Below are 27,961 nucleotides of genomic sequence, written 5' to 3' on the forward strand. Positions count from 1 at the left end.
GAAATTATTGGCACAAGTAACTGAATTCCCATGAGAGACATCCTCAAGAGAGGTAAACAAGTCACGATGAGAGGTAATGTGCTTTGTATCACCACTATCAAAGTACCACACATGAGCATCTACAACAATTGACAAACATGCATCATGGACAAAAGGATCATAGGTGCACTCTACACTAAAAGTCCATTCCGCATCAACATCAGCATCACAGTTTCCTTTCATAGAAGGCTCAACAATAGCTGCATTTGTAGTGGAACCAGCCTCTTTCTTCCTAGCCTCGTTGGCCTTCAACTTAGGGCACTGCTTGATCAAGTAATCATTAGCTTTACAATAAAGATAATTTATCTTCTTTTTGCCCTTTTCACCAAAATTCCCAGACAAATTGATGCCAGTAGAAGCATTAGGAACATATGATTTACCACTCGAGAAAAACCATGAGAGTGTCTACATTGTTGTTATCACAATTTCTTTGAGCAGCAATAAAGACATGTTCAACTGCACGATGTCTAGTCCTTTTTTTCTGGAAAGGGACTCTTGCAACAGCAATGTGCATAATGTATCAAACTTGATAACTTTTGGATTTCCTTGGGTCATAAGTCTCCAAGTACTATCAAAATTCTTGTAAGAATCTGGCAAAGCATCAAGAATAGTTTGCACAAGGGAACAGTCAAGAATGACTTCGCATGCAAAAATAAGTTTCTCATTGATATCATTGACACTAGCAAAGAAAGTGTCCATATCATCTTCCTCATGCTTAATCTTCGACTCCATCTCTTTACGCAGCAATGCAATGTTAGCCTCATCGCGACTTGCATAAAGACCATCCACAATATCCCAAGCCTGTTTTGAAAATTTTGTTGAACGAATCTTAGGAGTAATGCATGATCCTGCATATCTTCTACATCCCAATGAGCTTGCGCAACCATAGGCCAAATAGCTCTGGCAGCAGCAATCCTACCACCAAAACCTGCAACATCCTCAACATCGCCTACATCCTCAGCACCAAGATGTACATCAATGCCCTGCACAATGTTCCAAACGCCCTTTGACACAAGGACATGTTGCATCATATAAGACCACATAGGATAATTGTCCCCATCCAATCTCTCCTCGGCAGCAGCAAACATCTTGAACACATCTGTGTTGTTGTTGTCAGCCATGGCAAATGCTACACTTGATGTAAATACTACCCAAAAAGTGGAGAAACGAAGCGAAAACAACACGTGCTATATTGCACAAACCATAGTAGGCTGTAAGGACCTTATGCAAAAAATAGAACTGACAGAATTTTTGCACAAAATGACAAAATTGCATGTGCAGTACTACTTGTAGTGGAAATGGAGGTCAAAATGAGCCCAAACCAAAAATCTGAGCAGACCAAGCTCTATGAGCTTGCCTGAAGTATTTGTCAACCTAGTGACGCTCGCCAAAGGTCACAGGAAATCGGAGAAAGTGAGCAGGCATGTGCTGGAGCTACTGGTAATTAAGCCTGGGAGGACGTAATCTGATCTGATACCAATTGTTAGAATTGGGATTGCAAGAAAACACACACACCTTGGAGAAGACAAAAGAAGCTCAAGCACACAACATAGGGTGTTTTACTTAGTGTGCAGGAAAACACACACACCTTGGAGAAGACAAAAGAAGCTCAAGCACACAACATAGAGTGTTTTACTTAGTGTGCAATGGAAAAATAAGATAGCTCTAGAGTGATGGACGTATGTACAATGCACGGGAAAAAAAAAACTCCTAATGAAAAAAAAATACCCCGATGGTCCTAAGTGTGTTCACACACATCACTACCACATGTATATGGTAACACAAGGACCCCCTCCCCAGGGACACCCCTTATTAACACATTGACTTTCCTTTAAATGCACCTCCAAGGAAAACTTAACTTTGTTTTCAAATGAACCTCAAAAAACACTTGACTTTTCTTTCTCTTCCATAAAACTCAAGGTATCTCCAAAGATTCCACATAATCATTATAGGTCCAAAATTGAGCACATCCAAAATTGGGCACGCCCACTCCCAGAATTTGCGTTCCAATCTCATGGCATCAAGCTCCACCTGTTCGGTTGGGAGGAGAGGGATGACCTCAGCAAAAAGTTTTATGGTTCTAGTAGGAGGAAGGGTATTGGGATCATTTAATTGGGACATTCTTAGTTTGTTTAATTCCAATGGTAATCATCGGAATCTCCATAAAAGAATATAGAGATTGTTGACTACAGTTGCAATAAAAGAAACATAAATATCTATCTTTGTTTTCTACAAAGATAAGAGCCTCAAGAGAAACTACAAGATGGGCTATCCAATCATCAAATGAAGTAGTGTTCAGGGCAAATAATGTATGGTTTTCCAAACCATCCTTCAAGAAGTTGCTTATGAAGATTCAATTGTTTAAAGCCATAAGAAAGGGTTGGGATATTGGAACTATATCCCAACCTAGTACCTAGTGAGAGAAGTATTATAGATTACCTGTGAAATGAGACAAGTTAGCAACAATGAGTATTTGTTTACTGTGTCCCGTCTTGTATATAGTAGTCATGCGGCCAAGGGTGACTTGAGAGAGTAGTGTGGAGGTAGTATGTGTGTTTATTGTAAAATATCATGTTTATATAACTATATGCAAGACAAGATGTCATGGATAAAAAATAAATATACTATTGAAGGGTTTGTTTGGATTCATTATGAGTGATGATAAAGCCAAAGCTAGGGGTCTTTCCGAAGGGTACTGCATCAGATGCAACCACCCAAACGAATCACTCACGCACCTGTGCTGGGGATGTCCAAAATTCAGTGACTTCACAAGAGCCATCTGCAAGAAGGTACATTCACATTTGGGAACTCCTTTCTTTAGGTGTGACCTCGCCTTGGGCTTCATATGCATTGACGACTTGGATCTTCTGACTGACATATGCCTAGTAAGAGCCACTGTATTAAGTGTTATTCGGCATTCTAGGAATGTGTTACTGTTTCAACAAAAGTGTGAGCCCTTGGACTCTAATGTTGTTCTTCAAAAGTGCTGGTGGAGAATACATTGTAATAAGGTTAAGATGTAAGGTTGGTCGGGTAACCTTTGATGTATTTTTTCTTGGATAACCATGTGCCCTTCCTGCCTCTTTATTCATCTCATGGAGCATGAATCACAATAAGATAATTTTATGAAAGATAAGAGGGCATGAGCTATGCAAACAAGAGAGTGCATGCCATGATTAAGAGAAAAAAATAGCATAAAAGAAACCAAAAATGTATCTTGTGCTTCCTCTGATGGAGCTTCTGATGATTCTATTGGCTTTAAAAGAGGGGGTAAAACAATAGGTCACCTGGTGAGGATGTTTTGGAGCACTCGCCTTCCTCTAAGAATCAAGAAGCTAATTTCTGTTGAAAAAGTGAGATGCCTGCAAAGATGCAATTTTGGGATTCTCTTTCTCTCTTCATGCATGCATCCAAAGATAGAAGTGGTTGCTTTGAACTTGAAGTCTAAGAACAGTAGGTGATAGAGAGTTCTATTTACATTGCTTATTTTGAATGGAAGTTGAGAATTAAACATAAGCACGTATTAATAGTGAATAAAAGTCCTCCTTGATATGGAAGCAACTGCCCTCAATTTTGAGAAAAATAAAAACAACCAGGAATCTTCAAAATTTGTGTGGAGAGGAGGTAGATCTCCACATGATATATGTTGTAGTAACACCTGCTGGTTTCATGATTTGCCCATTTTTGTTCTATGGAGCACCACTTCAATTGGCATGATGGAACACAATTTGCAGGGAGGTCATTGCATACATTGACGTGTAGCATGAACTGCTACAATTTCTATGGAGACTAGATAAACATCTTGTTCCCTTTCTCCACTAGGTCCTCTTCATTCAATTGAGGCTCAAAGATGACCACACTCATTGTTCTCATTGTGGAATTTGTATAATGGGAGGTTGCCTTCTCTCCATCAGCATTATAAAGTTCACAATTGTCTTTTAGGTCTATGGTCACTCAATTGAGATATTCTTCATATAAATATCCTTTTTTTAGTTATTTATTGGTTAAAACTTTTATAATCCACAACACATCTCATGTGTGAAACTCTAGCTTAGGACACCTCTCAACATGCACTTTTATACGAAGAGAAAAATGCCTCACAATTTCACCTAGTTGATGTTTCAATTCGTGAACTATAAAGATTGTTATGCTTAATGCATGTTTTGAAGAACTCCTCGGTAGATAATTATTACCTTAGGGCGTCAATTAATTAACTTAGTTGATGTTTGAATTAGTGAACTATAAAGATTGCATGTTTTGGAGAACTCCTCAACAAATGATTATTACCTTAGGGCGTCAATGTCTCCAAATAGAAGATAATGGTTTCCCTTATAGGGTCAAACCAAAACATGTAAGCTAAGTATGGAAGTCCACGACTTTTAATTCCCTTAGCATTTTTCTTGAAGGCTACTACTACATGTAGGAAATATGTAAGAGACAAGAGTCAACACAAAATGATATCATCATAAATATGAAAGATACTTGAGGATAAAGGAAAATATGATACAAAGAGAAAGGGAAGAGGACCTTAAATTGCCTTAGGTAGAAGCTAGTGATAGCATTGACTGTCTGATAGAAGCATACATAGTTTGCAGTAGGTTCCCACTTGAAGCGACTTATGCTAACAATTATCTCCTTCATCTTGTAAGTGAAACAAAAACCTATGGAAAGATGTGGGAAATTAGGAATAAATTCACACAAAAAGAGGTGAAAGATGGTAATAGAAATTTGAGAGGAAGCAAAATGGTGTTGCAGTTGTATATTGAGATGTTGCACCATTTGATCACACCCAATACTTATTGATAATAAACCCTTATTCCTTAAGCCATTGGTCTTAAAGAAGAAAGAATTACTTAACAAACAATGTATCACCCATAATAGAACATGTAGAAATGCATCACCTTCATAATACTATCGTTGTTATAGCTTTGCCAACAACAGGTGATATGAAGCAAAGACAACCACAACCATGTTCATCTATTCACAAAATCCTTGCCTCATGAGAAGCTCGAAGCTCTTTCTCAAGCTTTGGGCTTACTCTATTTTTGAATTGATCGAGTGAGTTTAGGATTTCCCCATATGTGAGTTCTAGTTCATGGCATCAAGAAGAATTGGTACATATATTGAGGGTGAAATGTGCAAACAGAGTTATGACCATGGAGGCACCTTTTTTTTCTCAATAGGAGGGTTTTTTCCTTACGTTCAATGTATATTCACCCTCATTCTTATTTTTATACTCGCGACTTTGAGCTTCTCCTTCTCAAAGCTTTGTGTGCTTTCTCGAAGCCTAAATCTGTGAGTCCATTTGCATGAAAGCCTGAAGGAGCTCAAACCTACTCTACACACAGACACATGCTTCTCTTCAAAGCGGAGGAGCCCCAAAAAACTCTGGTGTCTACTTATTCTAGTAGATACCTTGCATACCGAGTCTCTAATTTTTGGCACATTTACTAACTGATGGTGAGCAGTGGGATTACATGTTCGCTCCACTTTATTACCATCTATATATGGAAAAGGTAGGAGTCTGACAGATCATCGTCAACTCCAAGAGGTGCTTCTCCATGAATCAATCGAGACAAATGGTTTGTCCTCTAATGAGAAGTCCCCTTTTTTGACTACCATGTGAAATCAAATTCTAACAATATGATAAATAATCTAAGTATACAACCAATAGTGTCTAGTGACCCACAAAACATACAAATTTGTTTGCGAAAAGGTAATGTCTAAACTTTTTGGCAACATGAATTATTTCCAACCTCTCTTTCTCTGAACTATTGTGTTGTCTACTGAAGTAACAAATTGAAAGATCCATTTTGTTCTCTCTAGGTTGTGCTAATGGGTTGGGTCTAATGATCTGTAAATCATATGCAAACTATCCATTTATCATAAGGCCCCGTGCAAATGTTGGCTTTCCGATGCAATTTCCACATTGCATCCAAAACTCTACAATTAAGACCGACACTATATGCTCTTTCCCCCTTTCCCAAGGACTTCTCAAACAATAAAAAAGGTATCTCAAAGCCATTTCTAGGTCAATTTGTTCTCCCCCAACAAAAAAAAAAAAAAAGAACCTACACAAATCTTTGCAACTTGTAAATGTCCTAGCGCTCTTTTGATACATTGATTGTGGCCTCGTCATTCCCACTTTGTAGCCCATTTTAAGTCAAACACATGCATCTCTCTCTCTCTCTCTCTCTCTCTCTCTCTCTCTCTCTCTCTCTCTCACACACACACACACACACACACACAGAAAGTACTTATCCAACCTTAGATTTTCACTTTTGATCAATCTCAAACACCTTTTAGGTAATGAAAATGACTCGTAATTGCCGAAGGGTAGTTTAGACTAAATAAAAATAAATTTGGTAACTCATGGAGCTAAAGAGTCCAAAGAGCTACATGGACACTAAACTTTTTCCTCAAAGAAGGGAAAGAAAGTTCAATAACACAAGTTAAAGCTCTGATAATAGATAGGAGTCTACCTCTGCAGGCTATGGCACTGCCTTTCAATGTTTTTTTTTTCCTTTGGCGCCCCCGGGGGGGGGGGGATTGTTCATGGCAGGGTTTACGAAAAGCATGCCATTTTACACAGGCTAAAAAAGCGTCCGCATTAACACTACTTTCCTCTCGAAAAAAAAGCCCCAACAAATAGGATGCTTGACAACGAAACGGCAGGCTCTAACATAATTGCTTCAATTCCACTTTCAAACTCGCATCACAAAAGGAGTACATGATCCGAAACGTCAGCAACGGACCTGCTATCAACTGCATGACATGCTTTTCTTGTCGCAGACCCAACATGGTCGGCCTCTAAAGAGAACAGCCGAGGGAAGTAAGTAATCAATAGTTCATTTGAAGCTGTGCTACTTGCTCCATCCAATTTATTGCAATTGCTCCATAGAAGGTAAATGGCTATTTCCAAAGATCGTGATACCCACATGGCAGTTGGCCTAAACACAGACACACTGGCTGCAAAAGTAAACCTTTTCACACATTTTGTTTCTGAAATCCTTTTCTTTCGATTTTGCAATGACATTTAACAAGTGGTACAAATGTGGTATACTTTACAAATTGTGAAGATTATTTTAAAGTAGCATTCCTATTGGCACACCATCCACTGCTCCAAGAATGGAAGGTGCCTTGGCTACACAAGGAAACTCACTTAATACACCAAGATAACTACACACTTGCCATTCGACAAAACTGTACCTCTTTGGCTTTCTCCAATGGGGAGGAAAAATCGCATGAGGTAAAGACGTGAGATTTCTCACATTTGGCAGGAAAGCTTTGCTACAAGTTACAAGCAGCTATTCTCCGACCGGGTCTATAGAACAAAGGCAAGGACTCTAATGCTGGGGGAGTAAAGGTACCTTCTCCACCATTTCATAGTGTAGCACAAAATGATCCTGCAATAGATTTGTCCACTTGCCTTCAAATCGACAACTGAAAATATTATGTCATAAAAAGCATCAAGTTCAAAACTTTACCTTCCTTAATACCTCCCAGGCATTGACATCAAAATAGAAGTAGGAACCTCGTTCATATGTAGGCGTTGTAACCAGAGGCTCTACATTAGGAACTCGCATAAACCACATATGTAACTCCTTGTGATAGAACCAGTTTCTATTGCACCTGCACAGAGATTATTGCAATATAAACTCAGAAGTCGAGATAGGTTTCTCTGCAATTGTTAAGCTTCTCTACGCACAGAATTTCCTTGCAAATAAATTTCCCAGTCTGAAATTTTCACATGTTTATTACTGTTGCGTCACTCCCTCAACAGCATTAAGCATATGAAAACATGAAAAAAAGAGAGAAGCTATAAACAAGATAATGGCCATTCCAAGTATATCTTGCATGCACAAGGCAACCCAAACGTTCATATTATAACCCCCAGACTGCCGTATCATACCATATTAGATAAGCTTGGGGGAAATCATTTAATGTAACTGACAACCATCACTGAAATGATGCATATCAAAACATGGGAGATGCATAGGCTTTAAATTTGAAAAAGTTGATTGCCTTTTAAGGTTATGAACTCCTTCAAATGTGTGTACTCAAGAGAAGCAAATTTATCAGTACAGCAATGTGGGAGGGATAAAGACTAGAATTTAATTGCCCTGTGCTATAGTTCCTAAGAGAGAAAGACAGTGGCACCAATAACTGGCAAAGTTAAGTCCACACAGCTGAGCGATGCATTTGTTGGAGCTGGTCAATACTAAGGTCAAGATCCGATAGTAAACCTTCTAGTTGAAGCACAAGACTTGAAACACATCTTCACATGTGGTGCCTTTTAATGCCTTAGTATGAAACTCGACTTCACAAAGACCTTTATACATTTTTGTCAAAGTGTAGTAGCCAACACTATGAAAAAAGCATTGCCAAGCAATTTCTCTAGAGGCGTATCAGTAAATGGGAAGGATGGCATACAAACATGCAAAACCTGACCTTGAGCAAGTAGATCACACTCGCCCCCTATCCCTGATTCGCATTGCTCTCACCCCCGTCTTGCAGCACCTTTCCCCTCCCCTCGAGCCCCCTTCACCCTCGCGCGCTATCTGTGGGCTGATTTCAGCCTACTGATGGTCTCCATAGACATCCTGGCCTTCCTTTTTCAGCAGCAAACACAAAATGGTGACCCCTCTTTCACCTCAAAGGGACTTAAATGAAGCCCCCTCGTCCGACACCACGGACCCGACCCTTCGACTTGCTCGTTCGACATAAGAGCAAGTGAGCTTGATGGCGAAGGTTGAAAGGCTTCAAGCCACCTTGGCCATCTCCACGATTGTTGGCACACGGCCAGCAAAGGCTAGGTTTGAGACTTGCTCCCGGGCCCCCTCCTTACCGGAGTGGGCAAGGTCATTGATGTCCAGAATCTTGGGAGAGGTTATTATTAGAAAGAGTTTGACTTTCCAGAGATGGCAGCCAAAGTGATTTCGATGAGCCCACTTGGCAATCACGCGGCTCGAGCTTACAATGGCACCACGGCTTTGAACCAACTTAAGATGTGCGTAAGGAGGACGATCTTCCTATCTCAGTTTGTTATCATGAGCAGATGCTCCAAAGCTTACCAGATATTGCGAGTAAGCATGGGAAATGCATTACTTGCATTTGTGGGAAACAACATCCTGAATCCATCCCGAGGCTTTCTACACGCCGAGCCATTGCCGTATTGGAGTTGCAACGTTCACACCGACCTTAGTGAACCTATGCAAACCCCTTCCCTCAGCAAGGCTCTTTACTTCATGTTATTGGTGGATAATTTTAGCCGCTTCACTTGTGCATATTTTTTACAGCATAAGCACGAGGCATTTCGCCTCTTCAAGAATTGGCATACTCTTGTGGAGAAGTAAAGCAACCATGTGTTGAACACCATTTGATCAGACAACGATGGAAAGTTTACTGCCAATGCTTTTATTCAGTTTCGTGTGGACCATGGTATGAAGCGAGAGCTTGCTACACCTTCAGAGAATAGTGTCACAAACTGGTGACGTGGCATGACCCGACACACTCCCAAAGTGGGGTAGCAGAACCGATGCAACAGGACAACCACGCGAAACGTGGAAATTATGCTAGCGTGGCACTGCCGTACCGACCTCTGAGATTTTCTGCGGGAAAAGCGGCAACAGCCTGACGTGGCAAAAGCTGTAAGGAATTCCAGCTTTTGCCGTGGGCTGAATTCTATGCAAGAGAGAAAAGGCTTTGGGGATTAGCTGCTTTATTTTTGCAAGGCTTTTCAGTGAAAGCTTTTGGGGCTCTGCTTTTAGGCATCCCTTGTAACCTTTAAATACGTGGGTAGGGTCTCACAACTCAAAGCATCTGGACGCAGAGTCTGAGAGTGAGAACCCTCCCACTCTTGTACTTTGAGCTCAGATTAATACAAAAAGAAATACCGAAAGGGGCGCCAATCTTTGGGGCCAACATCTCTAGGCATGGAACTCCGTCGGGCCGTGTCGAATCAATTGTAAACTATGAACTGTTTTGAAGTGAATCTCTACTGTGTCGCGGTAGAATCTTGACTTGGTGTGTCCAAGTTTGTTACAGTGGTATCATAGCGCAGCCGATTTCTCTTCTACCGAAAATCCGATCCTTTTCTCAAGGCACTTATGGATTCCAACAACGAAAAGTCGACTTCCTCTGCATCTAGGGATGCGCAAAGAGATCACGAAGAAGATTCTCACGAAGAGTACCGCCCGCCTCTGCCTACTCAGGCGGAGATTGAAGAGATGGAACGTTGACAATTGGTTGACGAGGCAACAAAGATGATGATCAATCTTGCGAAGGATCCGAAATTTGCAAAATTTTTGACTCAAACATCCTTCGACAAAGTGCACTCCCAGTGGCGGAAGGCCACAGAACCACCCCTCAAACCGGCACTCAAGAAACCTCCTACTCCGAGGATGTTTACAGAGCAAGAATTGAAAGAGGTGGTTGATACAAGAATTACCCAGCTTTTTGACGCGAACAACAATGTCACAAACTGCCAACGTGTCAAAGCCTAAAGAATGGAGCCAACTTGCAGATACTGGCCGAGGGGCCTAAACCCTAAGAAGAACAAGTAGCAAAAGAAGTCCTACCAACTTATGGGGACCCCGTTCGATGGGGCCCCAAGCGACATAAAGGAAATAAAGCAGGACCCCCACACACACACACACAAGAAATTGCGTAGCTGCTCATGACGGGGCAAATTTCCGAAAATTCAATGGCTGATGACGTGGCGGGCTGTACGGATTTCCCTAAATTACGCTGGCAGCTTTTTGGCATTGCTTTTTGGACCAGAAGCTTTTGAGTTTGAAGGCTTTTCATGTAAACTACTTTTCAAGCCAAGGGCCTTTAAATATGAGGTTAGGGCTCATTCTCTGGCATGCTTCCTGGAGAAGGTGCAGAGTCTGGAGTACCGGCTTATACTGTGTTGATGCAATATAAAGAAATACCGAAAGGGGCACCAAGGGCTAGGGCCAATACTCTCTGGGGTGGAATTCCGTCACTCCGTGTCGCGTGTCGTCTCTTTGTCACTTCAGTTGTTATTGAAGTGCTAAAAGTTTGTTCAATCTGTTCTTTTCTATTGACATGTGGTGCCCGTCTTGTGACAACAAAGCCAAAAAGCTCGTCAAAAAGCAAAAGAAAGAAACTGACTTCCCTGGTTATTTGGGTCGTCGATCTACTTTTGCCTCGGCAAGAAAGCAGAAGAAGCATGTCAAATTTGAAGAGGTATCCAGTTCTTCTTCTTCTTCTTCTTCTTCTTCTTCTGACAGTTCTTCTAGCTCTTCTGACTCGAGCGAAGAAGACAGGAAAGGGAAAAAGTGAAGCAAAAAGCAAAGCTTTGGAAAGGGCAAGAAAAAGGCAAAGAAGCCTAAGTTTCGCCCAGTTTCTGACAATTCTACAGAGGACTCGTCTTCGGATAGTTCGGACTCCGACGATCACAAATTTTATGCAAAGAAGAAGAATTCCTATAAAGCCAACCAGTATGACTTTTTAGAGGATAAAAGCAAGAGAGTTCGAGAATTTAAAGAAGGTGGACAGTCAATTAAATTTGACACTTTTTCTAGATTCAAGATGCTTCGAGAGCTTTGGCCTTCATACAGCAGTTTCATATAGCTTTCTTTGGAGGGCATTACTCAAAGCACTCAAAGATTCGGAGGGCCTACCTCTTACTTCAAGGGAAATGCTCGAACATGGTGGTCCACTCTTCTACTGAACAAGAAAGCGCCAGTTAAATTCCTGATATTATAAGGCTTTTTATTTCTTCTTGGTTGACTCCGGAGTACGAACGCGACATACGAACTGCTTGGAATCATCTCCGGATGACCAAGAAACATACTTTGGACACATAATGCAAGAGATTTTGGAGCTCTTTTCTACCCGCTTCTTCATTTACAAAGATCTCGTTTAAAAAACGGATTGAGCGGTTTAGCTGCGGACTGCCTACAAAGATCCGAGATCACTGCTTAGAACAAAAGTCAGATTCTATTCAAGAACTGATGAGTCATGCGAAATGGGGTTTTGCCATATATCTCACACAGTCTCATTACCCCATAGATGAGATCATGATGCAGAGAACCGAACAGACTTCTAAAAATGAGAGTAGAAAGAAGAAGAGCCCCCAAGAACAGAAAGATAAGGATGCACGACCCCAACTCACTCTTCGGGAGAGACATAGAATATGTCTAATCTAGAAAAAGAACGCCAAGATTTTCTCCACACTCATGCCGATAGCTTTTCTGAGGGCCTGCCACGCGAGTTGCCACCAGCTCTTCTTGAGGATCATACCATTGATCTGATACCTGGAAGCACACCACCGAACCGGCCACCTTACCGTGTGAGCCGAGCCTAGAATGAAGAGATTATAAACCAAGTGAAAGACCTCTTGGAAAAGGGTCTTATCCAGCCATGTACTTCACCTTACTGCTCTCCGGCGTTGCTGGTTTTGAAGAAAGACGGATCTTGGAGTATGTGCATTGATTATAGAGCTCTCAACAAAATCACCATCAAGAGCAGATTTTCGATTCCTAGGATCGATGATATTCTAGACCGGTTGCAAGGATCCTCTTGTTTCAGCAGGATAGATTTGAAGAGCAAATATCATCTAGAAGACAGCTTTTCGGACGACCTTCGGTTTATTCAAGTTTTTGGTGATGCCTTTTGGCCTTACCAATGCTCCAACGACCTTTAACCCAACGACAGACATGATTTACCCAGAGTACAGATCTTTTGTTGCACTTTCTTTGATGACATTATTGTCTTCTACAAAGATGAGAGAGAACTAGAGAACATCTGCTACAGGTCTTTCAGGCATTGCAAGATCACAAGTTGGTGATCAACGCAAAGAAGACTGAATTTTTCCTACCACAGATACACTTTTTGGGACACATCGTCTCAGCACCACGAGTGCAGATCGACCCGACCAAGATTGAGACTATGCGTGATTGGCCCGATTTGAAGAATGTCCATAAAGTTAGAAGCTTCTTGGGCTTATGTAACAAACTGCTGACATGTCAAAGCCTAAAGAATGGAGCCAACTTACAAATGCTGGCCGAAGGGCCTAAACCCTAAGAAGAACAAGTAACAGAAGAAGAAGCCCTACCAACTTATGGGGACCCCGTTCAATGGGGCCCCAAGTGACAAAGGATTAAAATAAGCAGGACCTGCACACACACAGAAACTAATGACGTGGCAGAATTCCGAGTTTTGTGTTGGCTGATGACGTGGCAAGCTGTACGGATTTCCGTGATTTACGCTCGCAACTTTTTGGCTTTGCTTTTGGACCAGATGCTTTTAAGTTTGAAGGCTTTTTACTCTAAACTGCTTTTTAGGCCAAGGGCCTTTAAACATGAGGTTAGGGCTCATTCTCTCGCATGCTTCCTGGCGAAGGTGCAAAGTCTGGAGTACCGGCTTGTATTGTGTTGATGCAATATAAAGAAATATTGAAAGGGGCGCCAAGGTTTAGGGCCAATACTCTCTCCAGTGAAATTCCGCCACTTCGTGTCGCGTGTCGTCTGTCTCTCTTTCAGTTCAGTTGTTAATGAAGTGCTAACAATCTGTTCAGTCTGTTCTTTTTCTATTGGCACGTGGTGCTCGTCTTCATCGCTTTATCTTACAGGGCATAAGCCATAAAGAACCCAATACTTGGAATTCATGGATTCAGCAGAATATTTGCAGTTTTTGCTCAATGAGCTTCACGACATTCTTTCGCGGCATCCTCAGCAGAATCTTCCGATGCGGCAAAGTTTTCAACAATTTTTGAACTACATGTTACCCCCTCTGATGGCCAAGGTGGTACCTCCTCCGGCACCAGAAAGTATGAGAGCTTCCAACCGGCAACCTTCTCAACTGTCTGTTCCGATCGGGGGAATCTTAAGGAATATGGTGCAGCCATCTGACCCTGATCCAATGCAACCACCTTTGCCACCGCCATTGCCCCCACCTCCACCACCACCACGCTACAATGGTTGGAGCCCATATGGATACCCTTATTATCCATACCCGGGATATGCGGCTAACCAACCCAAAGATTTCAAAGATGATGGCACGACAGTCAAATTTTTCACTTTTTCCGGGGTGAAAGATTGCAAGAAAGCATTGCAGTTCCTACAGCAATTCGACAACATCCATGCTTTGGGGAACTATACAGAAGAATCCAAGATTTCTCGAGCAGCGGGATTTCTTAAAGATAATGCTATGCAATGGTGGAGTTCAATCGCGACACAACAACATGCTCCAAGGACCTGGCAAGCTTTCAAGACAATTTTTGCACGTAGTTACATGACTTCGATGTTTGAAGTCCGGATTTTGGCAAAGTGGGGCAACTTGAAAATGCTTGCCACAGAAACCATGGACGAATATAACCAAAGGTTTCTCGACGTGTACCTTCCGGTGTCATTCTTTAGATCTGTTCCCTTGGAGGCCCAGTGCGAGCGATACACCATTGGACTACCATCACCATTGCAAGAATATTGTCTATCCAAGCAAGTCTCTACCATGCAAGAACTTATGGACCATGCCGCAATCGGCTACAAACTGATGAAGGGAAAGCTAGAGTTTACCACAGAAGAATCTCCGGCCGCTAACCACAACTCTCGGCAACAACGGACAAATTCTCGAGAGTCTCGTGAAAGTCAACCACAAAGGCCTCATTTGACACCTCAACAACGAGACACTTTACTACAAGAAGGCCGATGTTTTGGATGCTTTCAAGAAAGACATAACTATTTTGGTTGTCCCCAATGCACTGACAGACCTGCAAGGCCGACTCCCGTGTCAACAGATTTACGCTGGCAGCTTTTTGGCTTTGCTTTTGGACCAGATGCTTTTAAGTTTGAAGGCTTTTTACTGTAAACTGCTCTTTAGGCCAAGGGCCTTTAAATTTGAGGTTAGGGCTCATTCTCTGGCATGCTTCCTAGCGAAGGTGCAGAGTCTCGAATACCGGCTTGTACTGTGTTGATGCAATATAAAGAAATACCGAAAGGGGCGCCAAGGTTTGGGGCCAGAACTCTCTGGGGTGGAATTCCGCCACTCCGTGTCGCATGTCATCTCTCTCTCTTTCAGTTCAGTTGTTAATGAAGCGCTAACAGTCTATTCAGTCTGTTCTTTTTCTATTGGCACGTGGTGCCCGTCTTGTGACAGCTTATGTTCTTACTACCGGCGGTTCATTAGAAAGTTTGCACAGGTTGCTTCCCCTTTGCATATTTTGACACAGAAAGAAGTCCCTTTCTTGTGGGGACCCAAACAGGTGACTGCCTTTCAGACATTGAAAGAGAAATTGCCTCCAGGACCAATTTTGACTTTGCCGGATTTGCAGAAGTCATTTGAATTATATTGTGATGCTTGTGGTCGTAGTCTGGGTGCGGTCTTAATGCAAGAAAGCCATGTCATTGCCTACGAAAGCCGATTGTTTTCAAGGTCGGAATTGACAGCACAGATATATGAGATAGAGCTTTTGGCGGTTATCCATGCTCTTACTCACCGGTGACATTACCTACTCGGTGCCAATTTTACGGTCTTCACAGATCACCAGAGTTTTCGCTACTTCTTGTCACTAAAGCAACTATCAAAAAAGCACATGCGGTGGGCGAACATCTTGTCATAGTTTCACTTCCAAATTCTCCATGTGCAGGGACAAAAGAATTTAGTGGCAGATGCTTTGTCCCGGAAGCCGTTGGTTCTAGCTATTTCCGCGATATACTATAGAAGCTTCGAGGATATGGTCGATCAGTATGCCACAGATCCAGATTTTCAGTTGTATTCGGTTGAATACAGAATGGGGAGGTAGTAGCGGGATATTCCATTCGGGATGGCTACTTGATGAAGAAAACGATGTTGCGCGTTACACAACAGTTGAGGGAAAAGGTTTCTACCGAATGCCACTGTCCACCATTTATGGGTCACCACAACATTGCTAACACCTTGAAAGGTGTGGAGAGATACTTCTTTTGGCCGAGACTCAAGAAGGACGTGGACGATTTTGTACGCAGTTGCTTGGTATGCCAGAAGGTCAAGTTTGACAGGCATAAAGCACAAGGATTGTTACAGCCTTTACCCATTCCCACCCGCCCCTCGGAAAGTATTGCTATGGATTTCATTTTTGATCTCCCGAAGACACAGAGTGGGCACGATGGTATCTTGACTGTTATTGACATATTTAGCAAGCAAGCTCATTTCATTCCAGTGAAGAAAACAGTCAAGCCAAACCACTTAGCGAGATTGTTAATTGCCCAGATATTCAGATTACATGGCGTGCCTGAGAAAATTGTCTCCGACAGCCATCCCCGGTTCACGAGTTTGTTTTGGAAGGCTATTTGGGAGAACATTGGCACGCAATTGCACTTCTCCTCATCTTTCCACCCGCAAACAGATGGGCAATCGGAGATTGCAAATTCAATCGTACTGGATTTATTGAAGTCTTACATCTCGGATCAAAAGACTCAATGGGAAAAGTATTTGCCCTTGGTGGAATTTGCCTACAATAACACGATTCACTCTTCGACGGAGAATGCACCATTTGAGATTATTGAAGGTGCTCCGAAGGTTCCACCCTTCCTAAGCATGAAAGATAAGATTTTTGAAGCCGACCAATACACATTGGACTTTGACACTGCTTTGGCAAAGGTCCGGGAGGCTTTGCAGAAATCTCAAAAAAGACACAAAAAGGCAGCAGATCGACATCGTCACGATTTGAAATTAAAGGAGAACGATTGAGTGCCCTTACATTTTGAAAAGGCACGCAAAAGAAAGAAAAAGGGAAAGGAGCGGCTTTCTCCAATGCGAGATTCAACAACCTCAGATTTTCCATCTGATTAACGTGAAGCCAGTACCACACGACGTTTTCAGCGACTTCGACTTGCTGAGGTGGATGAACCGTTACTACAGGTGAACTATGCATTGATGTCTACAGCAGTCAAGGACAGAGTTCCTCTTCCAATTGAGAAGGCACTTCACAACCGAAGTGCAAGTTGGCCATGTAGGAAGAGCTTGATTCCATCAAGAAGAACAACACATGGGTGTTAGTTACGTAGCCTACCAAGCGGAAAGTGATTGGGGTCAAATGGGTCTACAGGACCAAGTACAAAGCTGATGGTTCTCTGGACAAGCACAACGCGAGACTAATTGCCAAAGGTTTTCTCTAGAAACCCGGTGTAGACTATGAGGAGACCTTTGCACCAACCGCACGTATGGCAACCATTCGGATTGTTTTTCCCCTTGTTGCCTTTTTCAGGTGGCCGGCTTTCAAATGGATGTGGTTTCAGCATTCCTCAATGGTGATTTAGAAGAGGAGGTTTATGTGGAAAAACCTCCAAGGTTCGAGGATCAGAACTTTGTAGACAGATTTTATAGGTTGCTCAAGACCCTCTATGGCCTCGAGCAATCCCCTCAACCATGGTACCAGAAGATTGATTCCTTTTTCCTACGACACTCCTTTCAAAGATCTTCTACAGATCCAGACTTGTAAATTTACCGTGAGGGAGGGTTAGTGACACTTATTACCCTCTATGTCTACAATCTTGTGATTACAGGTAGCCATGTTGAGCACATCCACAGTATTATAGCAACCTTGGCAGAGGAGTTTGAGATAACAGATCCTGGCTTGCTTCATCATTTTCTTGGATTGGAGGTTTGACAGACAGAGGGGGCATCTTCCTCTCTCGAAAACATTACATCCAGAAATTGTTGGAAGCATTTGGAATGACCGAGTGCAAATTTATCTCTACTCCCATGGATCCCAATCAGAAGTTGTCATAGTTAGATCTTCCTCTTTTAGCAGATGCAACAGAGTATCGGAAACTAGTTGGTTCTCTCATTTGGGTACTCGAAACCCAATTTGATGTCAGTTTACTGGTGGGTCTCTTAGTTCTTTTATGTAGAAACCCGCCAAGTTACATATGCAGCAGGCCCATAGGACCCTGCGGCATTTGAAGGTGATCAAGTCATTAAGCATTCGGTATGCGGCTGGAGGTTCGGATTCCCAGGTCATTCTACGAGGATGGAGTGATTCAGATTGGGGAGGTGATCTAGACGGACGACGCTCGACCCCAAGTTTTACCTTTTCTATTGGCTCAAGAGCATTTTCATGGAGCAACAAGAAACAGCCACCAACAGTCGCCTTGTCTTCCATAGAGGTAAAGTACCGTGTTGTTTGTAGTGCCACATGTGAGTCGAGTGTGGATACAGAGGCTAGTTTTGAAGATGGGCTTTCCACAACACACGACCATATGTACTCAGACAATCAGAGTTGTATTGCCATTGCGAGGAACTCGGTGTTTCATGCCTAGACCAAGCATATAGAGATTCAGTACCATTTTGTTCGTAAGAAGACCAAGGATGGCTCTATCCAACTAGAGTACGTCCCACTTCGGATAACCCTGTTGACATCTTCACCAAAATTTCTCCACATGCAACATTATCCTCTCATGCCAGCTCCCTTGGACTACTTCCCCGTCCAAGAGCTAAGAGGGGTGTTAAAGTTCATTTTCCTGTCTGCTAGTAGCCCTGGTATCTCCCAAGAGCAGATTAGGGAGTGGGCTGTCTTGTGGTTGTGCCCGGCCGTACTTGAGGTAGACCTACCTGTACACAACGGTGCATTTCACTGTCATGCTCACCCAATAGGTTGGCATGAGGCGGGACGGTGGACCCCATTCCTAGGGTTTCCCGAGGTTAGAGTCTCAAGTCTTCTGCAGTTCTGCTACTAAATATGTGTCCCTATTCACTTTTAGTGAGTTTACAGATTTATTAGCCATTTATTGGGATCGTGGGGTTTTCTGGCAAAGTAAGGCAAACTGGTAATTTCCCTCAATAGGCATACCCCACCACTCCCCTCCTTTTGTACTATTTGGCATGTTATTCAGTGCAGATCTCCAATGTTTGGGCACTCTCTATCTCTCAAGTGTTTTCTCTGTTGCTAGCATTTTGCAGATCGTGCTCATCCTCTCTCTAGCGTTTTCTGCACGCACCTTCAATCTCTCCTACTGTAGCGTTTTTGCACATCGATCTTTCTCTCTACCTCTAGCGCTCCCTCTCCCCAGTGACCTACACAACCTCACAGTGTTGCTTTGCACACGGCGAGATCCAATGCCCGTTCAGTGGACGGTACGCACTAGTACCTCGATGGCGAGGAGATCCATCGCAATATATACGAGATCTATTGGATGCAAGTCGTAGAGAGGTATCTTGATCGCGGTTGTAGACGAGTTTTTCATCCAATCAAGAGGCCGTTCCAATTTCGACATCAACAGACGGTGGGACCTCTTCAGCTATGCCTTCACTCGCTTTCTTGCGAGACCCATACTGACCTAGAGGCGGCTTACTCTCGGGCTCATGTCTTGTTTCTTGTGGCACGTAGTACAGATGCTTTGGACTTTACAGTGGGATACTCTTTTCCACTTTGTGGTATGGACCAGCAAAATTGGACCTTGGATTCCACACTTGGTTGGCTTTAGAATCAAACCATTGTGTTCTCCTATCACACGAGAGACCTTGGGATCACTGATTTGGTGCAAATCCTGTGGCCGTTGGCCAAGTTCATGGTGACTTTGCCCGATGCCATAGGCTACGGACACATTATTGTTCACTTTTCTGCAGATGCACAGTTCTCCCCTTGATATGTATACACTCCTCAAGACTCTTGGGCAGAGGATGTGGCTCAGAGAATCGCACAGTCATCTTGGGCCTTTGTGGGGCATGTGATGCAGTCTCGTTTGTCTCAGGGTCGTTCAAATGCGGATTACTCCCCATCCAAACCGGCCTCAAACATTGCTCGATTGGCTTCTATAGCATCTATTTCGATCACTAACCCCATGAGGATTGTCTCATGGAATATCAAAGCCGTTGGAGGACCACAATTTGTACACTATTCAGGTCATCTGAGTCAAGAGCTCTAGAGATGCCTTGAGGATGGACCTATTGATATTCTTACGCTACAAGAGCATTGTTAGTCTAAGAGCCGCATTCGGCGGTGTGGACACGTTCTACGAGATAGATATGAGACATTTTGGTCAGCTGCTTTTGGACTTGATGGCATTCATGGAGGTGTATGTATGACTATTGCGGACTCATGGGAGCACGCCATTGTGGGATAAAGCTATTATTGTGCCAGATTGGGCTCGGTAGGTCACCATGCAGGTTCAAGGTAGCCTTGTGGGCCTCTTGAACATTTATGCGCCCAACCATGCAAACGGGCTAAGTTTTGGTCACATATTGTGGAGTCCCTCCATCATGCAGAGTAGTGGTGCATAGGGGGGGACTTCAACATGTTGGAGAACTCCTCGAATAAGATTGGAGACAACCATGCTAGTGTTCACGGGGCTGAGATAGCTGCTTGGGAGCGCCTATGTATGGCTATGAGGATTTTGGATATATACGGTCCTCAAATAGCCTCTCGTTCTCTCGGTCTCACCGCAGGGTAGGGAGCATGGATCTATCCAAGATAGATCGTCTCTATGCTCGTGAACCACATTTGTGACATGGACAGATCACTATGCATTTTGGTAGGGACTACTATAACTGCTACATTGGAGCTCAACACGGCTTTCTCTTTTTGGCAGGATTGTGGTGACCAACCAGGTGCTATTGGCCAGTATGTGGTACCTCACATCTAGCTCAATTTTCTCGAGCTCTTGCATCAACCAAATAGAGCCACTAATCAGGAACTTCTTGCGGTCAAGGCGAGACTCGCTCTCAATTGACACATCCAACCTTATGTGTCCGTGGACAAGCTACACCATGACTAGGGTTCGGTTCTGTCAAGTCAGTCTAGAATAGGAAGTGATCTGGCACTTTTGTGAGTCTGTTCGCAGACCGTGCATGCCCAGACACTTAGATTAGATGCATATCCTCCGGTTGCACATAGCATGATCATCAGCATTCCCATCATAATCCATTAGGGGAATTTTCTAGTGCATTAAACCTATTTTTCCTATTTTTGACATTTTTCACTTATTTATTAAGTGACTTTTGTTGGGAACTAGGTAGGGCAATTTTGCTAAGATAATATATAAGCAAACCAGAGTTAGCACTTTCTGGCAGAGGAGGCAACAGGAGCATTGCTCAACAGGCAGATTCTCAAGCAAGACAAGAACCCCCATAGCCTGGCGTTTCCAGCAAGAGGACTCCAGCGTTTTTCAGCCATGCACTAGGCGTTGGGCACCCTTCATCTAGCGTTTTCAGCCATCCTGCTCAACGTTCCTGCACCAGCAAGATCAGCGATTTCTCTGCAGTTTGACAGCGTTTTTACAACAGCTTGACAGCCTTTTCAGCAGAATCATATCAGCGTTTTGCATTAGCCATTGACGCTCCGAAGCTTGCAAATTCAGCCCTAAGAAGAAGGCGAATTGGTCCTTTTGCTGCAGATCTCTGCCGCACCGTCCCAATCGCAAAGAAGAACCTCAGAAAGCTCTAGCGTTTTGAATCATCTGCAATCACCCAGCGTTTTCAGTATTCAGCCCATTAGCCTCGACGTACCATCCATTCCCGTAGCAGATCCAGTGATTCCAAGCAAGAAAGAACAGTCCCACACAAGAACCAGTTCCAGTTTCAAGAAAGAACAGTCCGACACAAGAACCAGTTCCAGTTTCCAGCATTAAATTCATCATCGTCGTCCATACCATCGACCTCGACATAGCCCCATTAGACTTGCATTAGTTAGCTTCCACATACACTTGTACCAAATTGTGCAATCTATAGTAGACCACTCTCACCATCGAGAGTGGGGCCCTTGGAGAACGGTTTACAACTTTCTGGTTTCGTATTCTCTTCTCTCTCTATCTCTCAGTCTCATGCACTTCCATTCACAGTGTCGTTTCACTTTGTTTGTGTCCATTGCACTCTCTCATTAAAGCACGGAAGGCTCTCCCTTCCCTAAGAACAAGGAACCTTGAGCAGAGTCACCAACTGTGTTATCACTTTACCTTGAAGCCTTTGATTTGCAACCTACCTTGACCCCTTGAGTTTCAAAGCTACATGGATTGTCAGTGTGACAACGGCTTCTGAAACAAATGATCTACATGGTTTTTAAAGTGACCTCAAGTCAGTTTGGCAATTGCTCTTATGGAATGTCCAAAAGTTTGGTTAGTGCTATAGAAGTGAGTATTTCTTGTCAGTTTGTCAAGGATACAATAATTGCTTCTATTAAAGGGTACATGTGTAACTGAATTCTTAAACTGTCGGTTTGGGTATGCTCGAAAGTGTTACTGGGCCCAAGGTGTACTATAAGACAGTGGCAAAATGTGTGCCTACCATTTTGTCATTGGAAAGTTAGTGACTCAAAGCAATGGCACAGTGCGAAGCTACCACTATGTCATTGGGACAGGGTTCAAACGCAGGCAATACATGTGTCGACGAGGTGTTGAATACACCAGGGTTGACAATGAGCATGTATGTGTCGTACATATGTCGACAGGTGTTGAATACATCACTGTTGACTATGAGCATGTACGACATAGATGCAAACGAGGACGTTTGAGATTTCAAGAGGGGGGTATGTCACCAACGTGTGACTACTATCTATCCTTTTGTGATTTCTTTCTTATTATTTATTTACTTTCACTTTTTGGAAACACCCCTTGAGAAATCTAACTGCCCTGCATTGCATAGCTAGTGTGGAACTATCCAGAGGGAGTCCAGGCCTGAGGGCAAGAGAGCACTAAGGTTGGACAAAGACTATGGTTAGCCAAAGTGGGATCATTGACTAGCCAAAGTGGAATCCTTTGGTACAGAGGCTACATTTCAGTTTTGGGTGTGACTGTAGTGTACAAAGGGGGTCAGATGACCTAGAAAGATACAATGGCAGCATCTCCTAAAATTTAGGAAACTGCTATTTTGGGACCTGAAAATGTGTTTGCGTCATTACCTCCGGAATGACAAGGAGAACATTTTCTTACTCTGCCGTTAAGTCAACTGGGCAACCGGTTGGGAGATTTTTAGGCGGCAACCCCGAAAAGGGAAAATGCTTGTAAAAGTGCCAAGTGGCACCTTCTGGTGCACTTTCCTCATGCAACAAGAAGTGGCGCTGAATTTAGGAGGAAGAAGGCTCATTTTCAGACTTTGTCACAGGTTAAGAGCTATGGAGTGCTTCCTTTCCCTCCTATGTACAATGCGGTGCTAGGAGTGATGCCCTGCACGCTACGCACTGCCCTCTCTCTCCCCTATGGCAGTATGTTATGCCCCTCTAGTGGGCTTTTCAATTGACCAATGTACAGTTGTGTGGGTTCATGCGCGATTGCCGAGGCAAGAGCCTCTTGCACAGGTACTGGATTAGCTAGCAGCTAATCCCCCGCAGGTACAGGTGAATTCGGAGAGGTTTCACACCAGAAATCTCGTCCGATTCAAAGGGCCAGTAGCCCTACAAGTGCGGGAGCTTGAGGACTTGCTACGGATGCGACCGGCGCGCGAAACGGAGCCCGAAACAGTAAATTACAGCCTGCTGTGTATTTTTGCAGGTTTAGGGTTTTGGCCCTAAACGGTCCCTAATACCCCCAGGAGGTTCGAGGACGCGAGGGGACCGTTGTACATGTGATCTAGCGCATTTTTGGGCCTGAAAACAGAGAATTCAGCGTGCTGCAAATTCTCGCCAGGTTTTGCAAAGTGCCCGTATGCGTCGGGAAAGTCATTCAATGTGTGGGAATACTGACTGTGAAGGGTCCTAGTACAGTTATGCTGCCGAAATCGGGCCGGAACAGTTGATATTCAGCCAAGTTTGTGCGGGGCAGCTTGTAGGGAACCACAACGTTTATTCCCTCTTTTAAACAATAAAGAAATAACGAAAGGGGCGCCTAAGTTAGGGGCCAATCTGGTGTCGGTCTTCTCATACAGGTGCATTCTAGCAGCCTGTATCCCTTTCCCCTTTGTTGTGTCTTGAAAGAACAGGTAAAGTGGGCGACAAATTAAATGGGTGAAAGCAAATAAGGTTTAAGTCTAAAGTCTACCGCCCTTTTTGATAGAACAGGCGGGTTTCAGAAAGACAAGCACAGCGTGCGGCTCAGAGTGAACGACGCATGCAAGAGTTGGTCCGACATGTTCTCACCTCGAAGTCCGAGCCAGCCAAAGATGTTGGTAGTTCATCAAGTGGCGCAAGCGGAGATTCGGACTCCAACAAACCAGTCACAGAGAAGATCCAGTTCACTAAGTATGATGGTAAGATGGATGTTACGGTTATTCACTTGGTTGCATAAATTTACTGCTTATTTTGCGACAACTAAGAAGACAGGAAATAGCAAGGTTTTGACGGCACCTATGTACCTTGCCAGTGATGCCATCAATTGGCACCACGCATGGCAAGAGGCACAGTTAGCCCGCGCACCTAGAGGAAGCCGACGAATTCACACCCCTTTCCTTCAATTGGGTCGATTTCCAGACAAGCTCAAGGCGCGGTTTATGCCACCTCAGTACCTCGCACGATTGAAGGATGATTGGCGCGGTCTCAAGCAAAATGGTATGCCAATTATGTCTTTCTCTAATCGTGTTTCAGCTCAGCACTCAGTTATGCAAATCAGATGCGGAGCGCAAGGAGGCATTCCTTTATGAATTGGACGAGTATATCAAGTATAATATCGAGGTGCTCGATCCCATCGATCTCAACAAGGCGGCAACGATTGCTCTCGCACAGGAGATGAAGCACAACAAGGGAAAGCCTAAGGAAACCAAGACTTCGATAAGTACATCTCAGACCTCTCAGACCTCTCAGACCCCTCAGATCGGTAAGAATGGTAAGAACCGTAAATTTTCTAACCAATCTTCCAATAGTCTCTCAGAAAAGAACTCTTCCAATGAACCTAAGGATAAAGCTAACACAATTGCTAAATCTAAGCTCACTCCATATGAAAAGGTAGCACAAGGAATTCTAGGAGGATACATCACGTCGGAAGAGCAAAGCACTTATTCTAAGAAAGGTCGTTGTTTTCGTTGTCACATTAAGGGTCACATAAAAAGAACATGTCCTAAGCTTGAATCGAATGAATCTAAAGAGTCCACAGAACCCCCTTCCTCTATCAATGAAATCAATGACAACACAAGTGTGCCCCAAGTTTCTCATGACCCTCCCATTGATGAGTCTCTCATTAAATGTTATCGTCATATGACGGCGCAGTGTTTTGTCATATTGTTTGACCCAGGCAGTATGCATGATGTGATCAGTCTCTCTCTTGTTGAGAGAGCCCGCCTAGAGGTTAGTCACAAATCTCCGCTTGAGCTCTCTAGCTTCACTCTCGGTATGGATTCTCTCATCATGAAAGAGTGCCTTGATGTATTGTTTACAGTTCAACAATCTGCTTTCCGTTAAAAAAAAATTTGTCTCTCCTCGGATAGATATGATTTTGAGCATTCGATGGTTTTGTGAGCATAACCCTCTCATTGATTGGGCAGAAAATACATTCACTTTCAATGCCAAAAGTGACTCTCCCATTGTCATCCGTGGAGAGCAAGTTGTTCATTCTTCGTCTCTCATTTCTAATGTGCAGGGGAAGATTGAAAAGGATTCAGGAGAAGGAGACTCTCTTAGTCTCTTCTTTGCAGGATTTGCATGATGATTAGAATGATAATGATGAGCATAATGAATTGGAGATAACAATGACCAACATGATGATTTGCATGATCAAGATGTGATTTCTCACAAGCATGATGATTTGCATGGAGATGATGTGATTGTTCACAAGGATGATGTGTTAGTTGATACTTTCTATAGTGAAGCTAACCTCGTTACAGATTTGATCAATCACGAAGAACCGATCTTGGCTCTTGAGTTGAGGTCCACAGAACCCCCACAAGAAGATTTGATCAAACACGAAGAACCGATCTTGGCTATCAAGCCTAGGTCCAAACAACTCTTACAGGAAGTACTATGTGTTCGAATGATTTGTCAGCACGCATTGTTCGAGTGTTTCATTCGTGGTCATTTCCTGTATTTTAGTCAGCGTCTTTATGTGATCCCTTTTCCTAGGCATGACATATTGTACGTTGCGCACGTTTCACTCATGGATGAGCACGGATGTATGCGGATTATTCATGAAAAGCTGAAAAGTATGCATTCAAGGAAGTCACAGTCCATGTCTCTTCCTTGGAACGACACAGTTGTAGAAAGAGCACAAGAAAGTATGAGCATCAAGCATCCGCATTTCCATTGTGTTTTGCCAAAGTTGATTGGCTTAGATCAAGATTCGACCCCATTGTTTGCGTGTGTTATAGATGAACGGGTTGACACTCCGTCTATATGTTCATCTACATTGCATGCACAATTTGTTCGAAAGATTAGATTTTTTCCATCCACTTTACATGGAATAGGTATGTTCATGTTTTAGTGTTGGAAGTGGTTTCACAAATTTTCAGCCTTGGAGAGTCTTGAAGATGGTAGACGCATCACTATAGACGAAGTTGAACCATTGAGGGAGCCACAGAAGACTGTCTCGCTTTCTGCCCGGCCAAGAGAAGCAAGCGTTGCAGACCTTTATGAAGTTCAAGTATCGCATGACTCACGCATCAGAGTGGGCCAGCGAAGAGTCCTTTCGAGGATTCCGGATGTTGTTGCTGATCTCCCTCGACGCCATACAGTTCAGTACCAGTACCTCACTTTGAAAAAGAGGGGATGTCACGTGACACATCCAACCCTATGTGTCCGTGGACAAGCTGCACCATGACCAGGGTTCAGTTCCATCAAGTCAGTCTAGAATAAGAAGTGATTTGGCACTCTTGTGAGTCTGTTCGCAAACCATGCATGCCCAGACACTTAGATTAGATGCATATCCTCAAGTTGCACACGGCATGATCATCAACATTCCCATCAAAATCCATCAAGGAATTTTCCAGTGCATTAAACCTATTTTCCCTATTTTTGACATTTTTCACTTATTTATTAAGTGACTTTTGTTGGGAACTAGGTAGGGCAATTTTGCTACAATAATATATAAGCAAACCAGAGTTAGCACTTTCTGGCAGAGGAGGCAACAAGAGCATTGCTCAACAGGCCGATTCTCAAGCAAGACAAGAACCCCCATAGCCTGGCGTTTTCAGCAAGAGGACTCCAGCGTTTTTCAGCCATGCACTAGGCGTTGGGCAGCCCTTCATCTAGCGTTTTCAGCCATCCTGCTCAACGTTTCTGCACCAGCAAGATCAGCGATTTCCCTGTAGTTTGACAGCGTTTTTACAGCAGCTTGACAGCGTTTTCAGCAGCATCATATCAGCGTTTTGCATCAGCCATTGACGCTCCGAAGCTTGCAAATTCAGCCCTAAGAAGAAGGCGATTTGGTCCTTTTACTGCAGATCTCTGCCTCATCGTTCCAATCGCGAAGAAGAACCTCAGAATGCTCTAGCGTTTTGCATCATCTGCAATCAGCCAGCGTTTTCAGTATTCAGCCCATTAGCCTCGACGTACTATCCATTCCCGTAGCAGATCCAGTGATTCCAAGCAAGAAAGAACAGTCCGACACAAGAACCAGTTCCAGCATTCAGTTTCCAGCATTAGATTCATCATCGTCGTCCATACCGTCGACCTCGACATAGCCCCATTAGACTTGCATCAGTTAGCTTCCACATACACTTGTACCAGATTGTGCAATCTATAGTAGACCACTCTCGCCATCGAGAGTGGTGCCCTTGGAGGAGGGTTTACAACTTTTTGGTGTCGTATTCTCTTCTCTCTCCATCTCTCAGTCTCATGCACTTCCATTCACAGTGTCCTTTCACTTTGTTTGTGTCCATTGCACTCTCTCATTAAAGCACGGAATGCTCTCCCTTCCCTAAGAACAAGGAACCTTGAGCACAGTTCGGAGCACTCATCTTGAGCAAAGTTCAACATTCATCCCGCTACACCTTACACTCGCAATCGGCTGGGGCCAAGGTCTCCTGTCAAGTCATCACTTTACCTTGCTCTCACAGAGGGTTGGGGATCATCGACCCAGCATGGCAAAGTAGAGCCCTCCTTGGGAAGCTTGTGGTAAGAAGA

At 43.5% G+C, this 27,961-nt stretch overlaps 1 protein-coding gene across 2 annotated transcripts in view; it reads right to left on the bottom strand.

Annotated features, from left to right (window-relative positions):
• Positions 1-7,033: 7,033 nt before the first annotated feature.
• LOC147420585 (putative NOT transcription complex subunit VIP2) overlaps positions 7,034-27,961 on the bottom strand; it is a 125,611-nt gene continuing 104,683 nt past the window's right edge. For both annotated transcript variants that reach the window (XM_086503923.1, XM_086503924.1), the window contains exons 13-14: positions 7,527-7,671; positions 7,034-7,445 (exon numbers count right to left, since the gene is read on the bottom strand). In XM_086503923.1, the coding sequence (XP_086360049.1) occupies positions 7,386-7,445; positions 7,527-7,671 (205 nt within the window). In that variant the 3' untranslated portion in view covers positions 7,034-7,385. The remainder of the gene's footprint in view (positions 7,446-7,526; positions 7,672-27,961) is intronic.

This window comes from Adiantum capillus-veneris, chromosome 28 (genome assembly GCF_014529385.1).
Source record: "Adiantum capillus-veneris isolate H3 chromosome 28, ASM1452938v2, whole genome shotgun sequence".
In the NCBI taxonomy this organism is placed as follows: domain Eukaryota; kingdom Viridiplantae; phylum Streptophyta; class Polypodiopsida; order Polypodiales; family Pteridaceae; genus Adiantum; species Adiantum capillus-veneris.